At 53.7% G+C, this 27,698-nt stretch overlaps 3 protein-coding genes across 3 annotated transcripts; 1 reads left to right on the plus strand and 2 right to left on the minus strand.

Annotated features, from left to right (window-relative positions):
• Positions 1 to 7,341: 7,341 nt before the first annotated feature.
• On the minus strand, positions 7,342 to 9,652 carry DCS_06901 (neutral ceramidase precursor; the record flags this gene model as incomplete). Its single annotated transcript, XM_040804188.1, has 3 exons — positions 7,342 to 8,472; positions 8,533 to 9,102; positions 9,176 to 9,652. The coding sequence occupies 3 exons, from the start codon at positions 9,650 to 9,652 to the stop codon at positions 7,342 to 7,344; spliced, it is 2,178 nt and encodes a 725-aa protein (XP_040654292.1).
• Positions 9,653 to 11,322: 1,670 nt separating this feature from the next.
• On the minus strand, positions 11,323 to 14,316 carry DCS_06902 (DNA helicase, UvrD/REP type; the record flags this gene model as incomplete). Its single annotated transcript, XM_040804189.1, has 1 exon — positions 11,323 to 14,316. One exon carries the CDS (start codon positions 14,314 to 14,316, stop codon positions 11,323 to 11,325), a length of 2,994 nt encoding a protein of 997 aa, XP_040654293.1.
• A 1,305-nt stretch (positions 14,317 to 15,621) lies between these two features.
• Positions 15,622 to 17,175, plus strand: DCS_06903 (uncharacterized protein; the record flags this gene model as incomplete). The annotated part of the gene is made up of 1 exon (XM_040804190.1): positions 15,622 to 17,175. One exon carries the CDS (start codon positions 15,622 to 15,624, stop codon positions 17,173 to 17,175), a length of 1,554 nt encoding a protein of 517 aa, XP_040654294.1.
• Positions 17,176 to 27,698: the final 10,523 nt, after the last annotated feature.

Genomic DNA, 27,698 nt, shown 5'->3' on the forward strand with positions numbered 1-27,698 from the left:
GTGGGAAGAAATCGACGCGAAACGGGACAAAGCATGAACTCGGACGAAAGAACTGCAAACAGCCGTAGCCGAAAAGGTGTCATGTCTCGGGCGCGGCCTTCTATGCCGACTCTATTGGTTCTTCGACCTAAGTTCTTATCCTTCTGTTATTTGAGCTGGCATGGAGTAGCGATAATACGCACTCGAGTTCTTCTAGAGGGCGGGATGGTTGGCGCACGTAGAAGTCGGCGGCAATCAATTCTGCTCATGCATGGACGCAGACGTCCGTGAGGCCAAGTTTGATGCAGTGATGCATGTTGAACGATCATGTCTCTTTACGCGGAAGCCTCCAGACAAGCGCATGGTGGCAGATAGATGAAGCAGGCGGCAATTTCCCCATCGTGCCTACCTGACATGGACACACCCAGTGGGGTCCAGTTCGCAGAAGCAGATATCAATACAGCATTCACTTCGCAAATTTGATACACACCCACGACGTGACGAAAGAGGAACCGAAATCATCAGGCCATGATGCACTCCGACGTTTTCTGCACGAAGACATCCTTATAGAGCCAAAGCCTCGACTTTCCGACCGAGTGCCCGTTCAAGTATTCCGTGAAGGTCGCTGTGCTTCGTTCCGCGCCAACGGCAGCAGTCACCATTTTCGAGATCGAGAACGGGATGGAATCGTTGCACTCAATGATTAAAAAGGATCAATCTCAAATATGTAGTGCATGAAAAAGTGGGAGGGCGAGTGCCGTCGTGCCTGTCCTCGAGCTCGCAGGTATGCTTCCAAACATCTCGCCCGCAAGGTCAGTGCCGTCGTCAGTCGTGCTCCTATGCTGCCGTACAATCGAATACCTGGAGGAGGCTGCTTCTTGTATCTTGATATGTGCATGCGGTAACGGGTGCCGGCTTGCAAGCAGAACCATACGCCAAAAGTATCGCTGGGGGGACTTACTTTCTCCTCGCTCGGCGACGAACTGCCTGCCGCATTCTGCGGCCCGAAGCCAGGGAATCGAGTCCAGACTGGCGAGCTGGGCGCGACGAGTACCAGATACTGGAGACTCTTTTTGGGTAACGAGAATGCATGTTGCACGGCATAGAATGACTGGCATGGCTGGTGATCGGATCGCATGCCATGGGCGTCATGAGCAATACGAGAAAACCCGTCACAAGCGACGATGACTGGTAGGTAGTCCCAGCCAGTCAAGCACCCATGATGCCTGACTTGGATCGTTTCACTGCTTTATCCAATTATTATCATGGCTGCCATATTTTTTTCTCTATCAAAAAATGAGTACGAAGAAATTCATTCCAAATATTCAGAGGCACACCATGACAAGAACCGAAAAAGGGACGGTTCATGGTGCGTCTCTGTTGGCATTTGGTCGCAGTCAAACGACTCTCACAGTGAAAAATTCTACCTTCGATTGTCCCTCCAGCCAGCCAGTGCTGATGATGCCGTGCCCGCACCTCATTTCCTCCAACTCCAGCCCAGGCTAATGCCAAGTTCGTGATCGCATTAGTCACGTCACCGTGTATCCAAAATCTCTCCGACACGACCGTGATGAGTCGTTCTGTTTCCTTTTCTTTTACCTCGAGCTCATACCACCGTCGGATACACTATTGGCGGCCGAGACAAGCCAGTTGACGGCAATCTCCGCTGCGTCCTCTCTGGCGTTGTAGAGATTATTGCCGTCATACCAGAACCGGGCTTCCATCATCTCACCACAGACCATGACTCTGCTAGACCATGCAGTTCGCCCACCTAGCACGGCAAGCCGTCAATTAGAGGCATACTCTCAAATTGGACGCGCGATGAACATACCTCGGCGATCCGAGACCAGTTGAAAGACAGGAGGAAGTACTTTGGCGTGACGGCAGACCGCTGTGCAACGAATTAGCCGGTAACTATAAGGTACCGATGTCGGTGAGTGGGTGAGCGACTGAAGTGTCCTCACCCATGAGTTCCATACCATCAAGTCGGTCCTGCCAGGAGGAATAGTTCGAATAAATAGCCGCAGCCAGGCTGTAGGTTGACGATGCGGCCATGGTGAAAGTAGATGACTCTGTTGTGAGATTGGCTTGGACGCGGAGCGGGAGAGCGAGAGAGTGTGTTGGCGTCGAGAATTGGTCTGGAGGAAACAAGGATTTGGCGGGATTGATTCGAGGGGATGTCCTCCTGGAAGGGAGTGTTTACGTTTCGATCGAGTCACACAAGACGATAGGCTGGTTGATATTGAAGAAGAACGGGTGCGGCGACTGCAGGACTTATATATCACCGACATCAGGTTACGCTCTTTTCTGACGAGGCCTCCTTGGAACGCTGATGCGAATGGGCACGGAACAGGTATGGACGGGGTGTACTGTGATGTGGCAGCGAGAGGTTTGGTGGCACCGGCCGGAAGGCCGTTCAAAAAACCTGCCGTGTACTGCAACGAGAACGATGGATGAAGGAGGACGAGAGTCGGTGGCGGATGGATGGGACACGGGAGACTGCATCGGACGAGAAGACTGTTGGGCGGAGAATAGGAGGACATGGGGAAGTGAAAAGAGATTGAATGCATCATGCACGAGCCAACCCGACCCTGAACAAGGAGGACAGCAAACAAAGGTCGATCGAGGCTTGCGGGACATGTACTGTACCCGAGTACAATGTTTGCAAATTGGGCATTTCCCAGGGATTGCAGCCTCGTTCTCCACCAAGTCCAAGTAGGATCCCTTTACGCGCACGCCGGGACCGTCGACATCCACGGGGAAGACGGGAGGAGAGTGTGGCGACAAATTTCTTGAGCGGGACAGGTATTCTTTTCAGATGAGCACTGTACATTCGGGGCTGGGGTGAAGGGCCAGAGACATTTGCAGGCGTCTGGAGATGACGATGCCGACGATGTGTCTTGCGATGGGAATCTGGCGTCTGTAGTAAGGCGGCTCGAGGAGCGATGAGTGGCTGTACCATATGCGATATGGGGGGTGTTATCTGCGAGCAGGCTGCCGCACTGGCTGTTGTACGACAGGACAGGTCGGGGGGGGGGGGGGGTTGATACTTGCGGCGCATTCACAACTTGAACAGGCAGGGGCAAGGAAGAAATAGGCGGGAGAGCGTGATGTTGGGTTTGGGTTTGGTTTCTACCTGACAGACGGCGGCATCATCCTGGCACATCTGGGAGCGGTATTTGAATCGACATGAGCCATGCGGTGAGGCGCGTGGTAGAAATCGAGCCGTGGGCAGCGAGCAGCGGACACAAGCGAGCTACCAGCACCTACCCAAGCCTGGCAAGTAAAGAATTTGTCGATCGTTGGGTAGGTGTGATCTGGTTGGGATGAAGTCATTCAGGCACAGCTGTACGACGGATTTTGTGTGTTCGCGTCTGGTTTGTGCCAACGCCTTCGTCCGTGACGCTTTCGGTTGGAGTACAAGATGGAGTCCCGAGTTATTATAGCTTGTAACCAATACTGAGGCACGGCTGGCTGGATCACTGGCGGGTGCCTACCTTGCCTGCACGACAGGTTAGGGGTTTAGCATTGGAGGCCACGACGATGAGTAGCAACCTCTGGGAAAGTCGATACCAAGCTCCACAGAGTTTGTCAAGATCCCGGTTCATGGGCCAAGATGGAGAGGCATGTGCGGTTAGACTTAGCCATCCGAGGCCTATGGGGAAGGGGGATGCGGGCACTACTTTCACTCCGACGGCAAGGATTCCAACATTCTTTTGCCTTCGTATCGGCCAGATGCTCTGTTGTCCCTACTCAGTTGTTTATGCAAGTGCACAATGGCAATTGTTGGGGAATTCAAGTCAACGTATGAAACCATTCCTCGCATGCATACGTACCGAAGCAAGTATGGATAGCATTGTGTATAAAGCGGCCATCGCAAGAGGAACGGAAAGCAAGATGGCCAAGTCGACAGCAGGAGATGGTATGGTTGTGGCGCTCGCTGCCTGGCAGAAAACGTCAGAATCATGCACGTTCGACAGGGAAGCTAGCCAGTCGGTGCGATAGAGACGGGATGAGCGATGGACGCAACAGTTGTTTGAACCAGAAATCTCGTGGAGCCCGCGATGTCATTGAAGTTGAGGAGATGATGCGTGGAAGAGCCTTTGGACCGTGCGTTTGGAATGAAGCCCTCAGGAATGAAAGTCGCATTGGGCAAGACGCACTGACCAGAGCGTTCCGCACTAAGCAGGACCGACCGATAATACTATGTGCATCGCACAAGGCAGCCATTGCCAAGCAAGACAAGTAGAAGTGGGCATGCCTTGGCTCCTTCCACCACCACCACCACCGCCGCCACCACCTCTACTCTCACTATCTCCGGGATCAGGAAATGTCGCCCCTTGGAGGCTTCTCGGAGTGCTATTTGCCGTGGATGATCGACTGCGAGCTACACTCATTCATCCTCCACACTGCTCGCCTCTATCCTGCTTTCAATCTGCATCTATCCCCAGCACCTACGTGCCTGAGCCCTTGTTGCACGACCAAAGAGCGCAGTATTCATGCGAGCATCAAGGACGAGCACGATGTACGGGTACGTTTTCATATCAATGGACCCTTCCTCACCTCCTCGTACTCTCCTCTCGTCTCGTCTCGTCTCGACTCTTCTCGTCTCTTCCCTCCATGCCCAAAGCCACCCTACTTCAATCAGAGACTGCTGGTTCGCCAGAGAAGCCACCCCCCCTCTGTAATCAATTGAGTCAATTGATGCCCACGCCCCCCCAAATCGTCTCGGTTCGATGCTCCTGTTCTTACCGTGTCGGGCAACTGATGTCTCTCCAGGTATGGCCTCTCCCAGCATGTTGCACAAGACGCCGACATGGTGTTCACGGCATCGAATGCCATGAATGCGGGTGTGCATGCGGCTCAGCCTCTGCCACAATCTACCTGGATATGATGGTCTTACGCGCCTTGCACGTGCTGCACACGTAGGTGTGCATGACGTTGGCATGCCTGGGCTTACATCGGTTTCTCTCATTACGAGCCCTCATCACATCTGGTATGCGTCCTTGCGGAATAGCAATGGGCGATTGGTTACCCATTGTCGATTGAAACTAAATCATAAGGAACGCGCACTCTTGCATGCGTACTGCATTGCATGCAAGTAGACTCCTGACGAGAATCACGACCATTGTCGCATAGAGTCGAAGCGTCATTGCGGCTGAGACTAAAATCTCGGGTTTAGTCACCAGAGAAAGTTGTCATTATTCACATTGTCATTTTAACTCTAGGCATTTCCCATATCCTCTCTCTCTATCTGCCCGGTCCAGCCGAGTGGTCGATGACCACCGAACAGGGTATGGAACAGCAATGTGCGCGTGCATGCCACCTCCTGGTATCTACAACTAAAACCTTGGAGTGGGAGTGCCTTGTGAGCCTTGGGAGACGTGTCACACGCGACAACTGCAGCCGTGAGCTGTTCATCAGGCTTGAATGCATCCCAAAACGATGCAGTACGTGTTCGAGTGTTCGAGACCATTCAGACGTGTCCATCGTTATTCCCAACGCGAATCATTCCGACCAGCATCGTACAGAGCACACGTACATTCCGTGAAAACGCAAGCAAGGCTCATGGCGGACTCTCTGTCACGATAAGGACACCGCCAACAGCCTCGGTCATCGGAAGGACAAGAACAAACGAACCTTGTCGCTGCCCGAACCCACAACAGATGCGGCCGCCCTCCGTATGAATACTCCATGCACTGCAGGACAGCACACGGTTGAGCCAAGACCGAGCCCTGGAGGGCTTTCAAACACCCACCCATTCAGCAACGGTCCCGTTTCCTACCAGCAATGCATCTCTTTGTCCCCCTCTGGCCATCTGCGCTCGAGATTTATTACCCCGTCCCTCTTCAATGCCTAGTTGATTCGTGCTGATGGGTGGCTTGGACGGCAAGCTGGGCTGGTCTTACATGACATCCATGCACCAGTTCACTGACCGGGTACTAGGATCACTATCCGACAGGGTAGGCCTCACATTCAGGTCTACCTCGCTCTTGGTGCTCCTGACATTCATACACCTTGTTTACGGCCATCTCTTTCGACCTTGGTTACTTGGCATTGGACTGATCTCGCCCAGGAGGAATTGGAATTTGAATGCGTACACTCATAGGGATAGCACGCTCATTGAGATGGTACGAAGCATCAAGCATCGTCGTTTGTCGCATTGTTCTTGCTTGAACCATGACCATCTCGTGGAGCAGCCACGAAACATGTCTTCGAGCTTCCAACCCACCCACCTACCCGTGTGGCTCATGGGGTCGTCTGAGGAGTTGACCTGTAAAACAAATGCGATATTACGGCGTCGGCCGCTACGCCGTGGCTGAACATGCCATTCCCGGGGTTTTTTTTTCGGCATGTATACTCCTTCGGGTCAAGGCTGACGCTTCCGAGCACCGACAGAGCGGTCATGCCGCCTCGTAGTCTTGCGCCTCAATACTTAACTACTTGTCGCCCTCATCGTCATGGCTGCCGAACCTGTGGCTTATTCACCGTTTTTGAGCAGCATCATCGTGACGCACCAAATCCACAGCCGAATGACTTACTGCAAGGAAAAGTACTCATTCAATTCAAATAAATTGCAACTATCGGAGGCACACGCACATGTACAGCGCAGACCCATGATGACAACCGCGCATGAACATGATCATCCTCTACCTATTATGACCGGCTTGAGATCAGGACAAACGCCACCCAATCCTTCATCCGCGGAACGACGGAAAAGTTTTCACGCCGCCGTCGAGGGGTTGGTTCATCGCCCAACGTTGATTTCCCATCGTCGGATCGAGCCTCTCTCGCAAAAGGGTTCGTATCGATCTCACATGGGAGAAAGAAATGGTGAAACCGGTGTGGTAGCCTCTAAATAGCTCCAGAACAGGGTGGGACGGCGTCCCGGTGCTGTAGGCCCTTTCGTTTCTGTGTTTCTCAACAGCCGTCGAGGCGTGCCGATGCGGCTGGCTTCCGCGTGGACGAGGACACTTTGATTTGAATCGTATCCGTGAAACATGACCATTTCGTGCTGCCATTGGCTTCATCGACCAAGTCGCGACGTAGCACCCGTCTGGCATTGAGGCCCAAGGAGGCACCGTGCCTCGACAATGCGTTGCCATGTACATGCACACGGGCACCTTCCAAGCCCAAAAGCACCGACAAACGATCATGATGCTATGCAGATTGCCACCCATCTTGTTACCTCAAGACCCCGGCTGCGCTGTGCCAATCGAAGGCATCCTCTACATCTTGGGGCAAGGCGGTCATCATGTCCAATCAAATTGAATATTCGGAGAGCCTCGTGCTCTTCTGGCGTCTATTACTGTTCGCTCACCAAGGGAAGGCGGCATCCACCCCACCCCCTTTAATTCCGGATCAGAAGTTTCTAAACCCCACCTTGTCCGTCAATATGAAGCTGTTGCTCGTCCCCTGAAACGGTGAGATGTTGCCGATTAATGGCTTCGCATCACCATAGTATCTTACTCGATACGTCCCGGGCTTGGCACGGCCTGCCGTCTCCCACGTGACATCCACCTCACTGTAGCCCAGAAACCAATTGGTCCGGCGCCATGTGTAGACGAGGAACCAGTCGTTATCGTCGCTCACGCGCGTCCATGTATCGTCGGATGATTGTTGCTCGATTGCGACGAATGTATCCTCGAGTCGCAAGTTGTTGCGCGGGTTCGCAGCTTGGAAGGTTACCTTGACAACGTCGCCAAGTAGGTACCATGCATCAGGCTGGCGAACCGTGTTTCCAAAATCGGAACCCGGGGGATGACCGTCAACGACGACGCCAGGAATAAATGACACCGACTTCTTGCGGTTGTCCGGTGGGAGACGGCCTTGGTTTGGTACGGCTGTCGAGTCGGGGCGCAGGAAGTGCATGTTACTGACGGTGAGGTTGATGTAGGCGTCGAGCTGATGCTGGCCAAAGAGTGTCGAGGCGCCCTCATAACGCTGGACGGCATACTCCTCAGGTGTGGCGCAGTAGTGAGAGTAGCTGTTGGCGGGTCCGCCTAGGACGACGATGGGCGCCTTGTTGAGGAAGGTCGACGCTTCCTTGGCCACAGCCGCCTTCCAGCGCCGTCCACTCATCGTCGTCGCCTCGCTGGGGCTGACAATGATGAGGAGCTGGCCGACACGCAGTGTCTGGATGTCGACGATGTTGGGCGTCCAGGCATAGGGCAGGTCGAGTTCGCCAACGTCCAGGAGAATGGGTTTCACGCCGTGGCACGCCCTTTGCTCGGGAGACGGAGTCTTGATAAGGCCAGAGACGAGCTTCCAAATGGGGTTCGCTTTAGGCTCGCCAGAGTCACCCTGGGTAAAGTCGAAAGCGCCCGGCCAGTCCGAAGTACCAGCGGCAAAGGAGTATCCCAGAGCCGCTGGACAGGTCTTGGCTTTTTGACCGTTGGGGAGCGTAAACTCCCAGTATCTCATGTCGTGGAAGAAGTGGAAGGCCTTCACGGTGGGGCCGACAATGGCAGTCCCCGAGGCGTCCATCGAGTCCTTGATGTGCGTGTCAGCAGCGGCAAGAGGGTGGGAGGGAGCCATCCGATGAAGACGTACGTAGATTCTCTTGGCGCCATCAAACTGCCGACGACCGATCTCGTAGCAGCTCTTGACGCCAAGATCCAGCGTTCGGAACTCGGGACCACGGCCGTGACATTTTTGCGACTTGCCGTCGGCACAGGTGCTGCTCTGAAAGCTGCATTCTTGACCAGAACCATCGTCGCAGTATGCGCCGAGCACGTTCGGGCTCGTATCACCAACGTTCGCCTGGCTGAAGCCGGCGACGAAGCCGTCGGCGGCGGAGCTGTCCCCGTTGAGTGACTCTTCGAGCATCCATGCGGCGACACCCTTGTTGTCGCCGGCGGCATGTGTATTGTTTCCGAGGAGCGAGGTACCATGGACGGGGAACCAGGTGAGAACGCCGAGATTCTTGCCGTCGGATACGCGGCGGAAGCGAAGGAGTGTCATGGTGGTATCGGTCGTGGCATCATACCTGTCGCGTTCGGCTTTCGGATTTGCGAGGTAGGAGTGAAGGGACCGGTTGATGGCCCCATCTTTGATGACCGTGGTGCCGACATCAAGGTAGCCCTGGAAAGGAGGCATGTTAGCAGGTGGCGTCCAAGCGATCTTCGGACGAGTGGTCTCTTGCCTCTTGCAGACTTTGATGGGCGCGCTTTATGGACAGCACAGCGCCGTCCACGATCGCTTGATAGCTTTGCTGGCTAAAGCCTAGAGTCGTGAACTGGGGAAGCAAATAGTTGAACCAACCACCCGGACCGGCATGGCTGTGGGTGCCCGTCAAGGCCAAGTTGTTATGGCCATAGACGTTGTAATCGTTTCCGAGGGCCTTGAGGCCCTCCAAGACGCCGTACCGGATCGCCGTATCTCCGGACTGGGTGTCGAGTACGAGATAGACGAAACAGTCTTTCGGATTCCTCACGTTGGCAACGACAAAGGCACGGCTGTGGAGGCGCTGCCGCAGTCCGGAGCCAACCTGTTCGGAATTTGCATATCCGGCGAAACCAATTTCGACAACAGGTCCGGTGATGTCTGCTTTGCCGACGCCAATGAGATACTTGTCGCCGGGAGCAGTACCAGAGGCCAAGGCGACGAGGAGAAGGATGACGATGGAGACGAGGCGGTGTATGCCGTGATGATGAAGGGTTGCGGTGGCCATCGTCATTGGCCAGTCTGATCCGATCCAATGACGCGACGGCAGAAATAAATACTCGGCTGGGTGTAGCTGGTGGCGGGATCCCCCACAAACTTATATCGAGCATTCGGCGTCCTGTCAAGAAAACCTCTCGCTGGGTTGCTGCCCGAGAGGAGTGGACAGCCAGGGCACACGCTCATCTCGCACGGCGCAGATGTCGTCTGAGGAAGCGCAGGTGTCGGTGGCGAGTTGGATGGACTTGAACGGCAGCTTCCTTACCTACCTTCCCTTGCCGTACGATATGGATGTCAATGACCGCCCATTCGCTTCGCTTCCGGTGCGTCGGATCGGCGCCTGGCCAGGCCAAAGGTCAGGAATAGGCAGCATGCGAACGGACAGCCCAGTCGGGCATAGCCGGCCAATGGGGCGGTATTGGGGGGTCAAGGACACGAGCGTTGGGAGGAATGGCGTCTGCATCAGTCCTTGTCCAACAGGTCATGCCCATCTCGATAGCGCGTGCGCTTCCACAGCGGCGGTGCCTCTCTATGACGAGGCATTCGTTAACTTGTTTGTTGTTGGGTTGATTGAAAAATCGGCGCGAAGAGGTGCGTTGGCCACTGGCTAGACGCAATTCTCATAGCCAGCAGCCGCCGAGCCATTCCCCGAGGCAAGTAGAACAACGGTTAAATGAGCAAGCAGCCGAGGCCAGCGGCACTGAGAGAGCCGGCCGCACGCTCCTATAAACAGTTCTCCCAATAACATGCAACAAACATATAGACCTGACCCGGCTCCTCTCTAGAACTCTGGAGCTCTGCTTCGGCTCATGGCTTTATTCATACGGAGTATAAGCACCGGCCAAGTTCAACGTCAGCAATTCACCTCCTCAAGCTCGCCGAGTCGGCGGGATCGGCTGGCCGTCTTCCTTCTGTGCCGTGATACCGCACATGAATGCTATACCCTTTACCCCACTATCAACTCCCAACTCGCCAGGTGCTAGGGGGTGTCGACGCTGCTAATCGAGTGTTCGGGAACGGGGTAGCACTTAGCAGTGGCCGACGTAGATTTCGCCGCCATGTCCAACAATTGAATTGAGACCATCTTGACTCACATGGGAAGGTGACTCGTCCAACTCCGCACCACGAGAACCAGGCGAGATGCGACCCACACATCCTGCAGCAAAGTATCCGTCAGCTGTGCTCCGCCCAGCTTTGGCGTCCCCACGGTCCCAGCCGCTTGTAAGGGTGTAGAGCAGTATTCTCGTGAACGGTTTTGCGGGAAAAGTCATTGAAAAATACTGTTCCAAGGAAGGGTGGAGCATATTACTGCGTTGATCTCCATCGAGCATACGTGGAACGGGGGAACGGGAGCAGCGGCAGAGATGGCAAGGATGGAAATCAAACGCAAAGTCATTGCCCTGGTTGGTTGGTCGTTGCTGCCTGCATCGGTATCCATTGATCGTGTCACACAACACACATATTGATCGTACCTTCCGAACTGAGAAATCGATCATGTCCGCACAGGCTGCTGCTTCCAATTCGAGAACTCGCTACTGTTGCACGAGACACCCATCATCGATAGGAAGGTACGGGATGCCAAGGGCAGGCACCGCGATCCGAGGTAGTCAGTCGACTTGCTCGCTAGAACTCGATCAGAGCATGCAGCTCATGTAGAGCGGACATCGACACTTTGTTGTCTCATCTGCCCGGGGCCTGAGGACGATTTATCGTCAAGGGTTTGAACGGCTTGAACGGCTGCCGAAGTCGATCGATGGACGGCGCCGGACCCATACCCACTGGCCGCCTCACGCCAGCACGAGGCATCACTGACATGAAGGTGGTCTTGTGGAAGCTGGCTGCCGGCAGAATCGGCTCTGGCGCCGCTCCCACCTTCTCCGTCGCCTTATCCTCCGCCTTGCCCTCCGCCTTCTCTGGGGTTGCATCTCGCGGGGGCGAGCTCGAGAAGAACGCGTACGGTTTCGAAACATTGCGCTCCAATTTTGTATCATTCGGGCGAGCAAAAGACCTGCCGGTCGGGATCTTGTGCTGTGCTAGTGCTGGGTCAATTGAAGTCATCGACGCACCATCCGTCGACGTTGTCTCAGATGTCGCACTCGCTGTATGGCGCGACACCGTCGCTCGGTATCGGGCGCTCGATAGGTCTGCCGGCGTGTACTTTGACGGCGCCGGCTTCTGCGACCTTGACTCCATGGTGACGAAGCCAAGAAGACTGTGTTGGTCTAGCCGACGGTGGGTCGACCCTCCCCCTGGCCGTGCTTTGGCTGCTGTCGCCGTGTCAGGCGCCTTGGTCGCTGCCGCGGCGAGTGCTGTCTGGTGCGCTCCGGCGCTGACGAATCTGGGAAGTGCTGGCATCGTGAATTCGGATGACCTTTCCATCGTCGTAGCGTAGTCAGGCGCCCACGGGTGCGTTTCCGCCGCCTCGCCGTCACCCTTGGTGACAGAGTAGGCATTGCGCTGTCGCTTCGGCGCCCTCGAGAAGTGCCCGTCCGAGTGGCCATCGACGCCGTCGATGGATGTCGGGTCGTAGGGTTCGACGGGAAAGCTGTCGTCCTCGGGCGAGAACATGGCGGGAAGCTTGCCGAATATGGCCCTTTGCGTCGGCGCCGGACGGCCAAGGATCTTTGCCGCTGTTTCCACCACTGGCACATCGAAGGAGGGTCCCTTCTGCGCAAATCTGGCCGCAAAGGGGGACACAAAGGGTGAAAGCTCCACCTTGTTGCTGCTTGCACCCTGTGATGCGTGGATGGGGTGGCTGAGATAAAGGAGAGCTTGAGCTCGGGTCATGGCAACATACAGCAGCCGCCTCTCCTCGTCGTCATCCTCGGCACGTGAGTGAGGAATCGAGCCTGTGTAGACGGACGGGACGAAGACCACGGGCCACTCCAGGCCTTTGGCTGCGTGAATTGTCGATATCGTCACCACCGACGATGTGTCCTGGTCTTTGCCATCCTTCTGTGCGTCGGACGCCAGTGCGACGTTGGCGAGAAACCGGCCAAGCATGTCTTCTTCTTTGGACTGCTCGACTTCATCGATCTCTGGCAACTCATCCTCTTGGGACCTTGCAAAGTCCCGGACAAAATCTCCGGCTAGATTGACAAGTTCCTGCACGTTTGCCCACCTTCCTTCGTGGTCCTCGACATACTCCTCCTGCAGGTACTTTCGGAAGTTCAGCTGGTTGACGAGATCTTCGACCAACTCGACGAGAGTCATCGCGCTGCTCTGTTTCATCTCTTCCACTTTCCGCTGGAGGCTTGACACAATCTTGAGCAGCTCCGTGTTCAGCTTTTGCTCCATCTTGGGTCGTATATTCGTAGCCGCCTTACGCTGCCCGCGACAATGCCGCCACAGTACCGACCATAGGCTCAGCTTGGCTTGCTCGGCCTCTTCCAGCAGCGATTTGATGGTCGCCTCACCAATACCTCTTCGAGGGACGTTTATCACCCTCGCCACGGCGTCGTTGTTGTCCGGCTGATGGACGACGCGGAGGTAGTCGAGCAAGATCTTGATCTCCTTTCTGTCGTAAAACTTTTTACCACCGACCATGCGGTAGGCAATGCCGGCTTTGCCGAGGGCCGACTCGATCTGTCGAGACAGTGCAGCGGATCGGAGGAGAATGGCGACATCCTGGTGCTTCAGCATGCCCCCGCAGAGCATGATCGTTCGTCTGAGTTCTGTCACTATCCACTCACCCTCGGCGGACGAGCTTTTGAGCTTCCGCAATACCGGCTGGGCACCCTTAGTGTGGACGGGTAGTAGTACTTTTTGATATCGTTTCTTGTCCTGCTGGATGACGTGGAGAGAGATGTCGAGGATGGACTTGGAGGACCGGTAGTTCTCTTCAAGGGACACTTCGTCGGTGCCGGGGAAGTCGCGCAGAAGGCGGTAGAGGTTTCGTATTTCGGCTGAGCGCCAGCCGTAGATGCTCTGGTCCGGATCGCCAACGACGGTGATGCGTTGTCTTGCCTGAGCAAAGAGGCGCATCAGGTCGTATTGAATTCCGTTGGTGTCTTGATACTCATCAATCAGCACCGCCTGGACGTTGGATACGCAACAAGGGTGTTCTCGTAGGAGATCCACGCAGCGTACGAGCAAGTCATCGTAGTCGAGCAGATTGGAACGCTGCAGGTGATCTTGGTATTCCTTAAAGCAAGTGTGTAGTTCGGGGGGCTCGGCCGGACGCTTGCCCTTCCTCGCTGGCGTCGACGTGGACCCTTTCGCCTTTCGCTTGCTGATCCAAGCCTTGACATAGGCTGGTTCAACCTTGAGATCCAATCGCTTGCATATCCGTTGGATGATGGCCCTCGAGTCCCCATCGTCGGCGATGGCAAATCGAGGGTCCAGGCCAATCCGGCTTCCGTACTTGGCAAGGTACCGCCTCGAGATGGAGTGAAAGGTGCCCAAGACGACATCTTTCTCCTCATCCTCTCCCAAGGCCTTGCCGATGCGTTCCTTCATTTCTCGGGCAGCTTTGACGGTGAATGTGGCGACGATGACATCGGCCGGCTTCAACCCCCTCTGCTTGATCAACCATGCGACTCGGGAGGTGAGGGTATGTGTCTTGCCGCTCCCTGGCCCGGCAAGGATAGCGACAGTGGCCGCATCAGATGTGACAGCGCGACGCTGCGCCTGGTTCAGAGACTGGAGGATGGTGGATTGCTGATCTGTTGGCATGTTGTCATCGAGTTCGTGCGCGTTTGGTGCATCGGGGCGCCAGCTGCGTTTGAGTTCCAAGACGCGTCCGGCACGACAGTCACCGGCTTCCTGCGATTCTTCCGAGAAGCCTGCCCAGCCAAATGACCACAGCGAATGGATCGAAGGGCCACTGCGTCTCGAGCTAGCACCTTCGAAGTTTCTTGCCTGCGGACCATTGCAAAGACGTGCCTGCAGAATGATGCCCCACCTGGTTGGCCATCGCGTTCGATCACGAAGTCAGGTGACCGGCGACCCCTAAATACCAGGTACTCAGTAGGTCCTGGTAGGCCCATCCTGCGCCATCCCACTCACCGCTACAGGTAGGGCATCATCCATGGGTTCAGCTTTAGGTAAGTACTAATACATGTCGATCAGGAATGTTTGATTTACTATCATGGGAACGACACATGACAATGCTTATTGAGAAAATTTAAGGAATCATAATGCACGGGCGCAGACAGGATGCATCATTCAGTCCACAGAACATCGTTGGCACATGTTGGTTCTCACTGACTTGTTACTCGGCAATTGCTTCCATTACTCAGCTTCAGCGAACAAGTAACAAATCCTCATATGGACACATGGACACCTATAGTACAGTACTTATATGCACGCAGAAGTACTGTAAGAACTTCGGCAAGTGCTTACCTAGTAATTGGAGCCCACGCATTCGCGTACTTGGAGCCTACGCATTCGCGTACTTGCAGTCTCAACAACGCCGTCCTCCAAGGAGTTCCCTCCGATGCTCATCACTTCTGCCCAAGGAGCGGAGCGAAGAATGATGAGGCACATTTCACCCGCTGCTGCAGTGGCTGGCTTGCCTCGCACCAATCAACCGTTGACGCTCGAAGGGTAGCACTCATCACGCTGATCGGGCGCTTAGCAATCCCTGCGAGCACGACGATGTGTTGTCCAACCACATGCCGCCATGGACGAGAAACCTCCCTCCCCTCCGTGGCGCTCGGGGTAGATGAGCATCAACCGACACGCTACTCTCCTATCCAGATGCAGCTACGGCCAGTAAACGGCCATGGCTGGGGCATCTGGTCATGGCCTACCGCTGTAGGCGCTTACCCGTGAGTGTGCTCGCACGCATTTGAGGTGGCTTATATGTACGATCGAGACAGGCCGAAACATCACCAGCCGCTTCTCGCAAAATCCCATGGTTTTCGATGCCTCACGCTCCCGTCGACGTCCTACCCCTACCCGTCGAAGTATGCTTGTCGAGGTATCATCGCACATTCGTCGCTTTCAAGCCTATAAGCTGCCTTGATCCTCTCGACTATGCAAGACTATCATCCCGTTCCATTGATTTTCTTCATCCTCGCCGTCATCCTCACCGTCGTTCAATCTTCTTCTCTCATAGTCCGCTCCATCGAACGGAGGAAAATCAATCCGCTCAACATCAACACAGGACGGGCTCCGAATCCATACAACGAGCCGGGATTCTCCGCTGGCGTTGTGCATGATCCAAAACGTCTACCCGCGGAGATTGGTGGCATCGTCGCCGCGTACGGCATATCCCTGGTGTTGGTCGCCATTATCCTTCTCTCCCTGTCAAGGAAACGGCGTCAACACCTTCGAGGCGACATCGAAGGTCCCGTAGCACAAAGCCCAGCTGATCTGTACAGCCAAGACTACGCCCACAACGAATTTGCTCGCCTCAGTCGTGTTCCCGTTTCCGGCCTGAGATCCGCTAGAGCGCTCAGCTTTTCATACCCACCGCCTATTCAGACCGAATTCAACGAGACCAGGCCGTACATCTACGCCTCGCCGACCTTTTCCGCCAAAATACCCGGAGTCGATCCCTCGGTCGATCAAAGAGTTGTCAGAGCAGACAGAAAAATGGCGCAAAACCAGCTCGAGGAGATGTACAAGCATGTAATGGAACACGAAGAAGCAAAGCAGAAGGGAATCGTCATCGATGCCCCCACTGTCCCGGGCCACGACCACCGTGTCGATTACTCGACCGTGTCGAAGAAAGGAAAGAAGAAACCGGCTCTCCTCGAGCTCGAACCTTTTCGGGAGGAGAAGACACAGTCCAAGGCGTCATTCTTCTTCTCCGCCATTCGCTCGCCAAGGAAGAAGTCGATAAAAGGCCTTTCCATCTCGGCTCCCATCATGACGCCGCAATCCTCCACCTTTCCGAGGCAAGAGAACCAGGAGATGAGCCCAATAGCCCCCAGACTGTACGCACCATCACGCCCACCGCCTTCCCCCGCCAATCGTCTCACTTCCTTTGGGGTGTCGACAGTTGTCCGGAGCAGGGCGCCGCCGACTGCGAATATCTCCCCCGAGAGTGTCATGAGCATTGACGAACGTATCAAATTTCATCTAGGTCCACCTGACAACTGCACGCATTCGTACAGCTCACCTACTCCGATGGAAATAGACCCGACGTCGGCCATTTCAGATCACTCGCAGCGCCCTCTGGTCGGTATCAGCCTTCCAGCCTCTCCCAAGTCGGGAGCGAGGTCTCCCTCGCTGCCTTCATCCCCAAGTGCAGGAACCAACTTCCCGCGGTCCAACCATGCTTCTGCCGTTCGAGCAGGAGGCACCTTGCCTCTGCGGGCCTACGAGCCACCTCCGAGCTCGCCATCTGTGTGCTCCAACGCTACAAAGCAGACAGTCTTTCAAAGAACGGGGCCGTTGTCACCGACCACGGGTCAGGGCTGTCGAACTGCCGGTACAGTGCCATATTCACCCTATCAACCGTTCACCCCATGCATCCCAGTGACACCGTCGCTGGTGACCAAGGAAGAACGCAAACGGCTGAAGAGAATGGCACCAAGGACACCGACTGTCCAGATGGTTCAAAATGCGGATGATGTCTGGTGAAGATGTACGAGTGATGACGGGTAGGTCGTGGGTGTGACATGCAAAAGATATGTGTTCCGTTTTGATATCCCAACGTTCTGGCACCGGTCCAAGAAATTATCACCGCAATCCCAAACAGTCGTGTTACTGTATTTACTTTCCTTGACACTATCCGTCCTCTCTCGCAAATGGACGCCGGGGCAGTCAAACACTTTCAACATCAGAACTTTGTGCTCATGGACCATTTGGTTTGATTTCGATAATCTCGTCATGCACAATTGGTGCGAGGCTGTTATTGGAACGCTGTGCTGCATGCATCGTTGTTCACATCTAGCGAAGCTATTCTACAAATGAAACCCAGGAGGATGATATTCAAGCCGGAATCTACGCAAGAAATGTCGCAGGTCTTCTGTGATACTGTTGTGTCTAACGTGCTGGGTGCCCAAGGCCCTCCCCTCAGCAGCAAGAGATCTGTGAAATCTACAGCACGACAGGGCCAGATTTTACTTTGATACACACTTCGCCGTGCGGGTTACGATTCTGTGAAAAAGACGTCGTCTTCATCGTTGACCATCACCCGTGGATCTGCGTTGGTCGTCAAAGGCTCCCTCTTGGTTCACATCAGGACATTGCCAACCGTCAGCGTCACTGCAATAAGGGGGGCGCCCTCCGTTACTAGTGGCTCCATCCAGACTATTCCTGAATAGATATAATAACACGCCCTCCAAACTTCGGCGGCTGACCCGGCTGCTGGTGTTTTTTTTTGGTGCACGCGGAGCGCAGTCTCGGGCGTCAGCTAGCACCCGACCCGGTCTAGTTGTAGAGTGGGAGATTCTGTGGCCGCAACCCTATCCCACTTGAGGCTCATATGCCACATGTTAACGGCTTTTCACGGACTAAAGATGGTTGGATTTTGTGGAATCAGATCATCACCAGGTCTTCTGGCGGCAGCTTGATAGCTGCAGGAGTGGAATGCATGGCGGATCTTCCCACTGCCTGAGCCATTTGAGGGGAGACATCCCGAAATGAGAATAGCAAGCGGGTGGGGTGTACATGAGGAACGCAAATCATATCGAATGGCCCCTTGAAAACGTCGTATTTCGCAAGATGATAGTTCTCGTTGGTGAGTTGGAGCAGCCAAGCCGTCAACGCGCGCACACTCGGTGAGGCTTGACTGCTCCAACTCACTGGGATCTACTTACATTGGTGAGAAGCAGACGTGGTCTCCCCTGCTTGGTATGGAGACTTGACCAAATCTAGAATTGGAGACGCGCAACTTGGCGAACTGATCATGCAGTGGCTGAAAAGCCGCCATGTGGAAAGGCGATTTTGGGCAACGCTGATCGAAGCTTAATCGAAAGGAGCCAAGCTTAGTTTGTATCGTCACAACCAGGCAGAGAGTACCAAAACCATCAGTTGCACAAGACGTCCATTGTTTACAAGCAGCCACAGGAAGATATTTGGCAGCAGTACAAGTGGTGGAAGAGCGCAGACGCGCGGAGGCAGTCGCGTCAATGTAGTTGCCCAACAGCCCTGGACTCGATCTGGCTTTTGGTCGATGCACCGTCACCCTTGTCCATCGTTGCAAGGTGAAATGAAAGATTATAACTAGCACGGCTCGTTGTCGGTGATGTGTAACTTGAATTCTCTCAACTCAGCATTGGGAAGCAAACTGGGGTTGACGAACCCCCCTAGTCGCCTATACCGTATACGGGACCCTCCCCCCTTTACAAATAGACGGCTAAGCTCATTGGGTCTCTGATGACAGGATGCGGACTCAAAACTCATTCCGAGCTATTCCGTCGGCAGTCACCCGCACCACAACCACAGCAGTCCTTGCTGACTGGGCGGTTCCCACATTCCACCTTCTGGTCAAGGGCAAGTTGCAACGTCGTGGAGGGAGTATTCACCTGCAAACGAAGGGGAAATGGGCGAGGCCCATTGCGAATTTCAAAGAGAAATAGAGTTACCAAACTAGTGATGATCCGCCTCTCCATTCGTCGAGGCACGAGGTGATTCGATGCGTGTGAAAACACACACACACACACACACACACACACACACACCACACACACACACGCCTAGCTAGGTTGGCAGTAGGCTACATTCAGCCCAAGATAAAGAAGAAGGTCAAGTCATGCAGCCCAAGATGATGCGGCTTGAATCTCGGAGAAGGAGGGATAACCCAAAGCGATGACTTTGAAGAGCAATGAAGTTGACCGATCAACCAGCCACGTATGGAGCACGACGACGATGCTTGAATGTAGGGTCCATATATGACCGTCACGGCTCACGGGTCCATGTCGGTGCCTTGTGTCCAGATACGCATGAACACATGTAGAGCCGAGATTGGCCTGGAATTGTGACATGAGACGCCGAAAACTCTGAGTCTGCAGATGACCCGCAGCATTCGAGCACGAGCATCTCTACTCCATAGCTCTGCATACGACGCCATACGCCTCGAGCCGGATGCAGACGATACGTGGGTTGTTTAACGTTTGAAGCCAGCTCCATCGTTCCCATCGATCGAGACGACACCCTTGCCGGCCGTCGTCGTGCCAAGGTGGATGTGTGCATGCGTACATGCCGGCTTGGGTGTGGATGACTGCCACTGCCGTCATTCGATGATGCTATCGACGAGAACTGACGCCCACACCGGCAGGATGACACGAAAAAAGAAGGGATCCTCGGGAGGGAATGTGAGCTTGCTGACCGCGCCGCCTGCATCGCGGTGGAGTAGCATCAGTGAGTGAAAACAGCTGGGTCCATGGAAGTAAATTTCGACGCCTCATCATGACGGATCATCGAACATGCAGTGTTTCGTGATTCACTCGCAAGTCCTTGCCCCTTCAGACACATGTACTCACGAGTACATGTGGAAATTGACGTGCCGGGGAGACATGCCCGAGAATCTCGGTGACTCCTTCATCCACCACGGCACCGACTGACAGGTCCGTCCGTCCATCTCGGCAATGCATACGCCGCGTCATGGACCCTTGATGTTCAATGTACTGTACATGTTCGTGATGTTCATGCAGTTGTACGTACACATCAGCACGCGTACAGACAGGACAGCGAGTAGTGACAAGATGACCCACTGCTAGTTCGTATAGATAGATGAGATGCCTATCAGCACCTCGGGGTTCAACTCCGACGACGATTTCAGAAGGGAGGGGAGGGGGCGTCGACGAGACTGCGCCTTGTTCGACTCGCCGTGGGCCTCTGAGCTTTTTTGGCGACGGTTGTTTGCAGGTGCTACTAGACGAAATGGCGCGTTCCAACTTTCAGGCGACGTTGACGGTGACGAGTAGCTATCTTCCGGTCCAGGCGGTTGAGAGGAGAACGGTTCAGCAGGTCGTTCGTCCCGTCCATACGACCCACCGTGCATCGGTCCATCGTGCGAGACGAAGGTGGCGAAAATAACGGACGATGGCCGAGGCAGCCTCGGCGCCACCAGTGAATCCGTCGAAGTTCCGACTTGCACGCCAGTACCATACGGCGATCCATCCGCAAGGTGAGGCTGCGGCGCAAGTTTGTGGAGCCCACTTATTTGCCTTTTCGCAGCATGGAGACTTGGGTGGTGGCAGAAGTCCGTAAATAAATATACGCCTATTAGTTGAACTCCTATCTACGATACTCCGTACATGTACACCTGATACAACTACATCCAGCCGCATACAGGTACGTACATGTAAGCAGGTAGGCGTTTTGTAGTCAGGAGACTCTGGCTGGGGCGTATCCTTGGCTCCGACTAGGGTGACGAGGTCATCACTTGCCATGCATCCGCGTAGACGTGCTGCGCTGTACTGTACGGAGTAAATAAAGCAAGTACGAGTGGGAGCAAGCTGCGAGACTGCTCTACATGTACTGTAGCTATCTTGTTCTTTTTGTTTATCTGTGCTCCGCAGGGTACGAGGCCGTATTGTACGAGGCCGTATCCATCCGTCGACTCCAAGGAGGAGCCTGTGCCTGTTCTCCCGTGCCGCTCGCATGCCTATAAACAACCCCCCCCCCCCCCCCGGCCGTACGCTCTAATCCGTACTCCGTGTACGGTGCTCGAAACGGGTTACGTCGCATCTGCCACAAGGAAGTATGGGCTTCCAGAGCGGAACAGGACGAGTTTTACACGCGGGTGTACAGCCACTGCGTGGATGTGTGTGTGAGAGTCGAGGGGCGCGCGAGCAAGGCGTTTCACACACAGTGCTCGTACAGATACACGGGCGCCAAGGACCCATTCGGATACGCATGGTGCGCATGTACGTCCTCGTACTCCGCGTCTTCCACCGAAAGATGAGATGATATAACCCTATTTCTGAGGCGCCGAGTTAGTGACTGGGGACGATCGGAGCGAGCCAAGGGAGACGATGCCGACTTTGTACCGTACTCGTAGGTCGAATCCGCCATTCGGATCTTGTCGAACGTTTGCAGCCGACGAACCCTATGGACCACGTCTCTCCATGGTTCGAACCCACGTCCCTGTCCGCCCGAGAGGGAGAGGATGGCGGGGAGAAACGTACTTGCAGCATGTGGCTGTTCTGGGGTGTGGGTTTGGGAGTGAGGAACGGACAAGGCCAGATTTAGTGCATGTACTTGCAGTTCACGGAGTGCATGTGTGGGTAAGTAAGTACTGTACTGTACGGAGTACAGATAAGTAAGATTACTGTACTTGCAAGTGCTTGCAACGATGTTGTTCCTCGGCGATACGCTACCCACGTAAATACTGTACAGTATATATTCAAGTACTTTTCACCCTACCTGCAGGTTGCCACCATTACGGCCACCAAGGGTGCACATGAGCGCCGCGCAATAAGTACAAGTTGAGTACTCCGTAGTATGGAGAAAATGAAGACGTATAGGTTGATTACCGTCATTACTCGTGCACCCGAACAGTTCGCCCACGGCACTGCACCGTACTGCTACGGTGCAGGTACGATCGAGAGAAGCACGGACACGCCACGCCGATGGTAATACGGATTCGGGACAAACTCAATCTTCAAGAAGCCACGGAATACGGAGTGGTCGAGTCGGGGTATTTGCTGAACCGAGTTAGCGGAGAGGTCGTCCATGAAGATCCGCGAGAAGCGGTTGTTGGTAAGCTGCGAGGAATGTTGGCATGCGGCTAGAGCCAAGTTGTAACCTTTACCCTCGAGCCAATCAATGGTAAGGAAGGATGACGTACTTGCTTACTGTACGCATCTGCAGTCGGTATTTTTCGTATTACTTGCAAGTAGGTACAAGTGAGGTGCGTACCTTCAACGTACTTGCAGTATTTTGATACGGTTGCCAGCTAATACGGCACGAGAAAAGTACTGTGTGCTCCAGTCCTTCCCACAGGTAACGAACCCCCAATGTTCCCTGTCGTGGACAGCACGCGCATGCCCTGTAAGGAGTGATGCTTTTGGATACTGGTATGTAATAATACGCGGCAGGTGCCTGTACCGCAGGTGCCCATGTAGTTGTAAGAACAGGTCGAGGTACCTACTAGGTAGGCAGTTGCTAGTTAGTGCGCAGCGCGTGTGAGCACAGTACTTGTAAGTTGTACGTACTAATAACGTATTGATTGAGGACAGCGGGGAAGAAGCAAATTGGTGGCTGCGCGTCTCCCGGTGGGTGCACTTTGCGCACAAAGGCGCATCAAGGACTTGGCAAGCAGATACCAGCAGTGTAAGTAGGTGTAAGCAAGTCTGTGTGCAGTGGTGTTTTCAAGCACTTGAGAATACGGAGTAATACTGGCAAGTAAGTAAGTACTGTAGTTGTACTCCGGTACTCCGTACAGCACTTAAGCGTACATTACAGCCAATTACATAATCAAGTTGGTCTATACCCAAACGGGGTAAATGTACTCTTCGAAAGCCCGGTAATCCCCCCCTAGCCTTGCGATGATGCGTCGGCTATCAAGTACTTACTTTACTTGTATACGCACGGAGTACAGTACTTGGTGGATGGTAGGTGCGACCTCAACAACAGTAATATTATTACTTCGTACTCCGCACATGCATGCGCATACAAGTAAGTATTATATGCAGTTGGTGTAGGGAGTACTTGTTTATTGCATGTACTTAATTGCTTGGTGGGAGAATGGCATCAAGGTACCTACTGTAGTACCTAGTACAAGTAGTAGTATTCGTGGTACGACTGTCCAAATAATACCCCAAACATGTAGCTGCACTTGTACTAGGTACTAGGTATTTACGTGGTGCTACTGTGAGTACAGTATGTGTACAGTATGGATGTACTTACAGTAGCATGCACTCGTTCGTTTCTTCCATCGAGTGCAGTATTAATACTTACTCGTACTCCTGAACGAACATGCACACCCAAGCAATACAAGTACCGTAGCAGGTGTACTTACGGAGCACACTGACTGTACAGTACTTACTTGTACGGAGTACTTCGGTGAACGTGTACGTGCAAGTACAGTAGGTACGGTAGATTGCATGTAAGTACGTACTGTACTTGGTTGTATTCCGTAAGTACAACTACTTACAATACTACTAACTTGCACTCGTGCTCCGTCTGCCTAATGGTAGGCCGACAGTTGCATGGACCTGTCGACAGGGTTTCAGCGGCTCCACAGACGACCAGCGGCAGAGAAGGGGCTCATGTGCTCCGTACCGAATGGGTCCAATATCGTACGATTCCCTCGCAACCGACCACCGGGGTAGGGGGTGTCGACAGTAACTATTCGAACAACAAGGCAACTTTCTTCCGTGGAAGGTACCCAGTACTTGTGGGCTACACGTGCTTCGCCACTGGCCGTTGCCCAACCGTTGTAATCGGCACCTTTAACGCCAAGACGCTAGAACGAATGGAGCCAGAATTGCAGACAGGGTGGCCAATCAGCGCGTCGCCTTCACTTTTTCTCGAACTAAGGGTGGGCAGCTCGGGCACCTCCTCTGCCCGACTTTGTCGCAGACGACTCCATCAGGGAGGTCAAAAATGATGGGCCAATCTCCAGCTCCACATGGAGCGGCGAGTGCTCAGCTTATTCTTTTGCACCGCGCCCATGTTCGTGGGTTCGTGGACGGAAAACTGCACGTTGAACATGCCCCTCGACATTCTTCTCCATCCACTTCCACCTGGGTTTCGGCTCATCGCAGCCGGCCCACTCGAGACCCATTGTAAAAAATGCTGGTCCCTGCACAACCGTACAGTACGAAGGTACATGTACTTGATACAGGTGTGTACTTGTACTTATTGACTTGGTGCAGACGCATGCAAGTATCATTGTTTCTTGCCGTACTCACTTGCACATAACATCAGTGCCTGTACATATAGGTGCACATTTTCTGGACGATATTCAGCATATTTAGAAGTACTGTACAGCACATGAACCTATGCTTACAGTACTTACTTGTACTTGTAGATGCACTGTTTGTAAGAACACAAGTGCCTGGAGTGCACGTAGGTGTACGGAGTAACTACTACTGTATGTTCGTGTATCCGTACTCCGTACCCCGTACAAGCATGCGAATCCCTACCTGCTACGTACAGTACCTGGTAATTAGTACAACTACTGTACTTACAGTTCACCTATAGGTGCTCAGCACAAGGTCAAGTACAAGGCACGGTCAGTCGGTGTGTCCTAGTTCGAGCAAGTACTTCACATGTACATGTACGGAGAACCTGGCCTTTAGTTGTCGGTGTGCTGTGTTAGTTATACTTACTTATGTACAAGTACTTACGGGTCCTTTTACTCCGACACCTCAGCTACTTAGACCCTTCTCGTTTCTTCTTTCACAAAGCGTGAATTCGAAGAACCGGAGAGATTTGCATTGGTGCAATATGCGTACGGGTGCTACTCGGTACTGTACATCCGTACAGAAACCGACTCTTTCCCGTACGGGCTTGTATTGCTTCCGTTGGACGATCTTCGCTCGCTCCGTATTACAACCCATGTTGCTTGTATTCGTACATTCACATGCTCGTGCTTGAACCGTTCTGTAAGTACGAGCGAGGTGCGTGCGTTGCAGGTTGTAGTTGCATACGGAGTACAGGTACTTGCCTTCTGCACAAGAACTTGCTTGCGGAGCAAGCAGGTACTCTGATGTACTCCGTACATGTACGAGACAGGCAAGGTACAGCCAAGGCACTTGAAGTACGGAGTACCCGAGTGCGGAGTTCCTATATGAAGTACTGTACCTGGTAACTAGGTCCACACCGACAGACGGGAAGACGCCGGGTTTACCAGCCACTAAGCTGGTCTTGTGTGTTCTGGGCCTCTGAACTGGGCAACCCGCCATGAAGTAAGTATGAATAATTCTCACTCATTCTATAAAGCAAAAAGGACGTTCATCTTCCCCATGTTATGTTGTATTCCCACCCGAATAGGTACTTGTAAGTACTCCGTACTCGAGGACATGCGTGAACTTATACGGAGGATACAGTACTACGGAGTACTGTATAGTACAGTACATGCACTTGTACCCTGTTGTAGGCAGTAGGTGCAGGCGTTCGACCGGCGTCGTTCCACCCTGACAGCCTGCCAACCCGAGTTATCATTAATTGCCCGGCACCTGTATTTGGGTGCGATGTACTTAATTTCTAGTAATACATGCACATGCACTCAGCAAAGGTTTGCAGCGCTCGTGCGTTGTAAGTACTTAAGTAATATTACCGCAAGTGCAACGTTCAACTACCTAGTAATTACCTACTTCAGTACGGAGTGCGGAGTACAGTATGGAGTAGTAATATTAGCACTCAGAAGCACTGGAGGCAACCACTGCGGGGTATAGTCGCAATACTCCGTTGTTCAAGTACATGTACGGAGTACATGCACCTCGCTTTGTATGGTAGGAGTCGGCATGAGGCTATCAACACACCTTACTCTAAGTAAGTACAGTACAGTATTACTTAGGTACTTGACTTACAGTAGTTGTACATGTACAGTAAGTAAGTATGTATACTTATTAGTGCCTGTACTGTAATTACATAGGTACATGTACGTGCAAGTACCAGTGCAGTGGAGTACGCCCCACCGCTTGTACTTGAGTGCCTAAGTACCTACGTACTGCAAATGCTTTGGATACTTGGAAGCAAGATGTCCACAAGCGCTCCGTATTAGGCAGTCAGTAATTGTACTTAAGTACTGTAAGTACAGTAAGTATTTGTCGTACTCAGTGCTGTACTGTAAGTACAGCAGGTGTACGGAGTGCAGTACGTATTACTTGCACAAGTACGTGTACTCCATGCGTGCACCTGATTAAGCACGCCCGCGTACAGTGTTGGAACGGGGCACTTCCGCACTCGCTCCGTACTGTGCTGTGCTTGCACTCTCCGTACCGAGTAAGAAAATGGACACTTGCAGTGCTCCGTAAATCTAATTGGAATGCGGATGAATAGTACTTGTACATGCAAAAACAGCTAATTACGAGTGCATTACAAAGTTGCGAAGTATCCTTTCCTTGTAACACAAGCAGGTGTACGGTGTACTTACTGTACTGTAGGTTCTAGTATTCCAGCAGCCGCACCACCGAGCACCAATGAAATACTGCAGATGTACAACTACAGTACAACTACTCCGTATTACTCAGTACTTACAGTACAGTGCCACACATACATGTACTTACTCCGCACAAGGACAGTACCGTACATGTACCGTACAAGTACTGTACAGGCAAGTACTGTATTTGTACAGACACGTACTGGTACACAACTATGGCACTTCACATTGAGGTTTTTGCGTGCGTGCACTTAATTACAGTTATTACTGTATACTTGTGATGGCGCGTGCGTACTTGCTTGCATAAATGAGGCTTCCTGTACTCCGTACGGAGTAGTAATATTCCTCGTCCTCCATATTCGGGCTCCGTCGCCTGCCACCGCCGCCCCTCGCACATTCTCTCCTTGCCATTTGCGTATCCGTGGAGCCGTGCCTCACCATCTGTCTAGTGCTCGTTCAGAATACGGACTACTGGATCGGCAATCAAATGGTATCTCCGGCTGGTACGTACCGCCCCTACCGTGGACCTTGCTGGGCTCACCACGCCTCCGGATAGTCCCCTCCCCTCCAACTCCACCTCCGCCTCCACTTCCAGTCCCTGCCTGCTCTCCGTCAATCTGCAGCCTTTGGGCGTCTTGCAGGTTTCAAAACTCAAATTCGCAGCCACCACCCTGGCGATTGGACCTCTCCCGCAATCCCGCTTGCTTCCGTCCTGAACCAGGTTGTTGACAACTGGACCCGACGTACCAGTACGAATCTTGGCCGTCTCAGAGGCGCGGCACGCACACTTGGAGCCAGGTACAGACAGGCTCGCCTAGGCCGACTTCATTTGTGCCACCCTCTCCACCTCACGGCGAGCACTAAGGGAGACAGACGCTTGCCTTTCGCCCAGACAAGCATTGACACTTGTGCCTCGGATCTTGCATCACCCCATCGTCACTTCGACTTGCCCTCGCTCGTCCCTCTGCTCGTCCCTCGTCTCCTCCGCCGACCGACCGGTCCTTCGACCTGCCTGTCCTGCCACGCTCCAGCCGATTCTGCCCTGCACCGACGACGCCGCATTCCCACCCCCCCTCTTCCCCCTTTCCGCTGTTGCCGTTGC

The sequence above is a fragment of the Drechmeria coniospora genome, chromosome 03 (assembly GCF_001625195.1).
Source record: "Drechmeria coniospora strain ARSEF 6962 chromosome 03, whole genome shotgun sequence".
Lineage (NCBI taxonomy): Eukaryota > Fungi > Ascomycota > Sordariomycetes > Hypocreales > Ophiocordycipitaceae > Drechmeria > Drechmeria coniospora.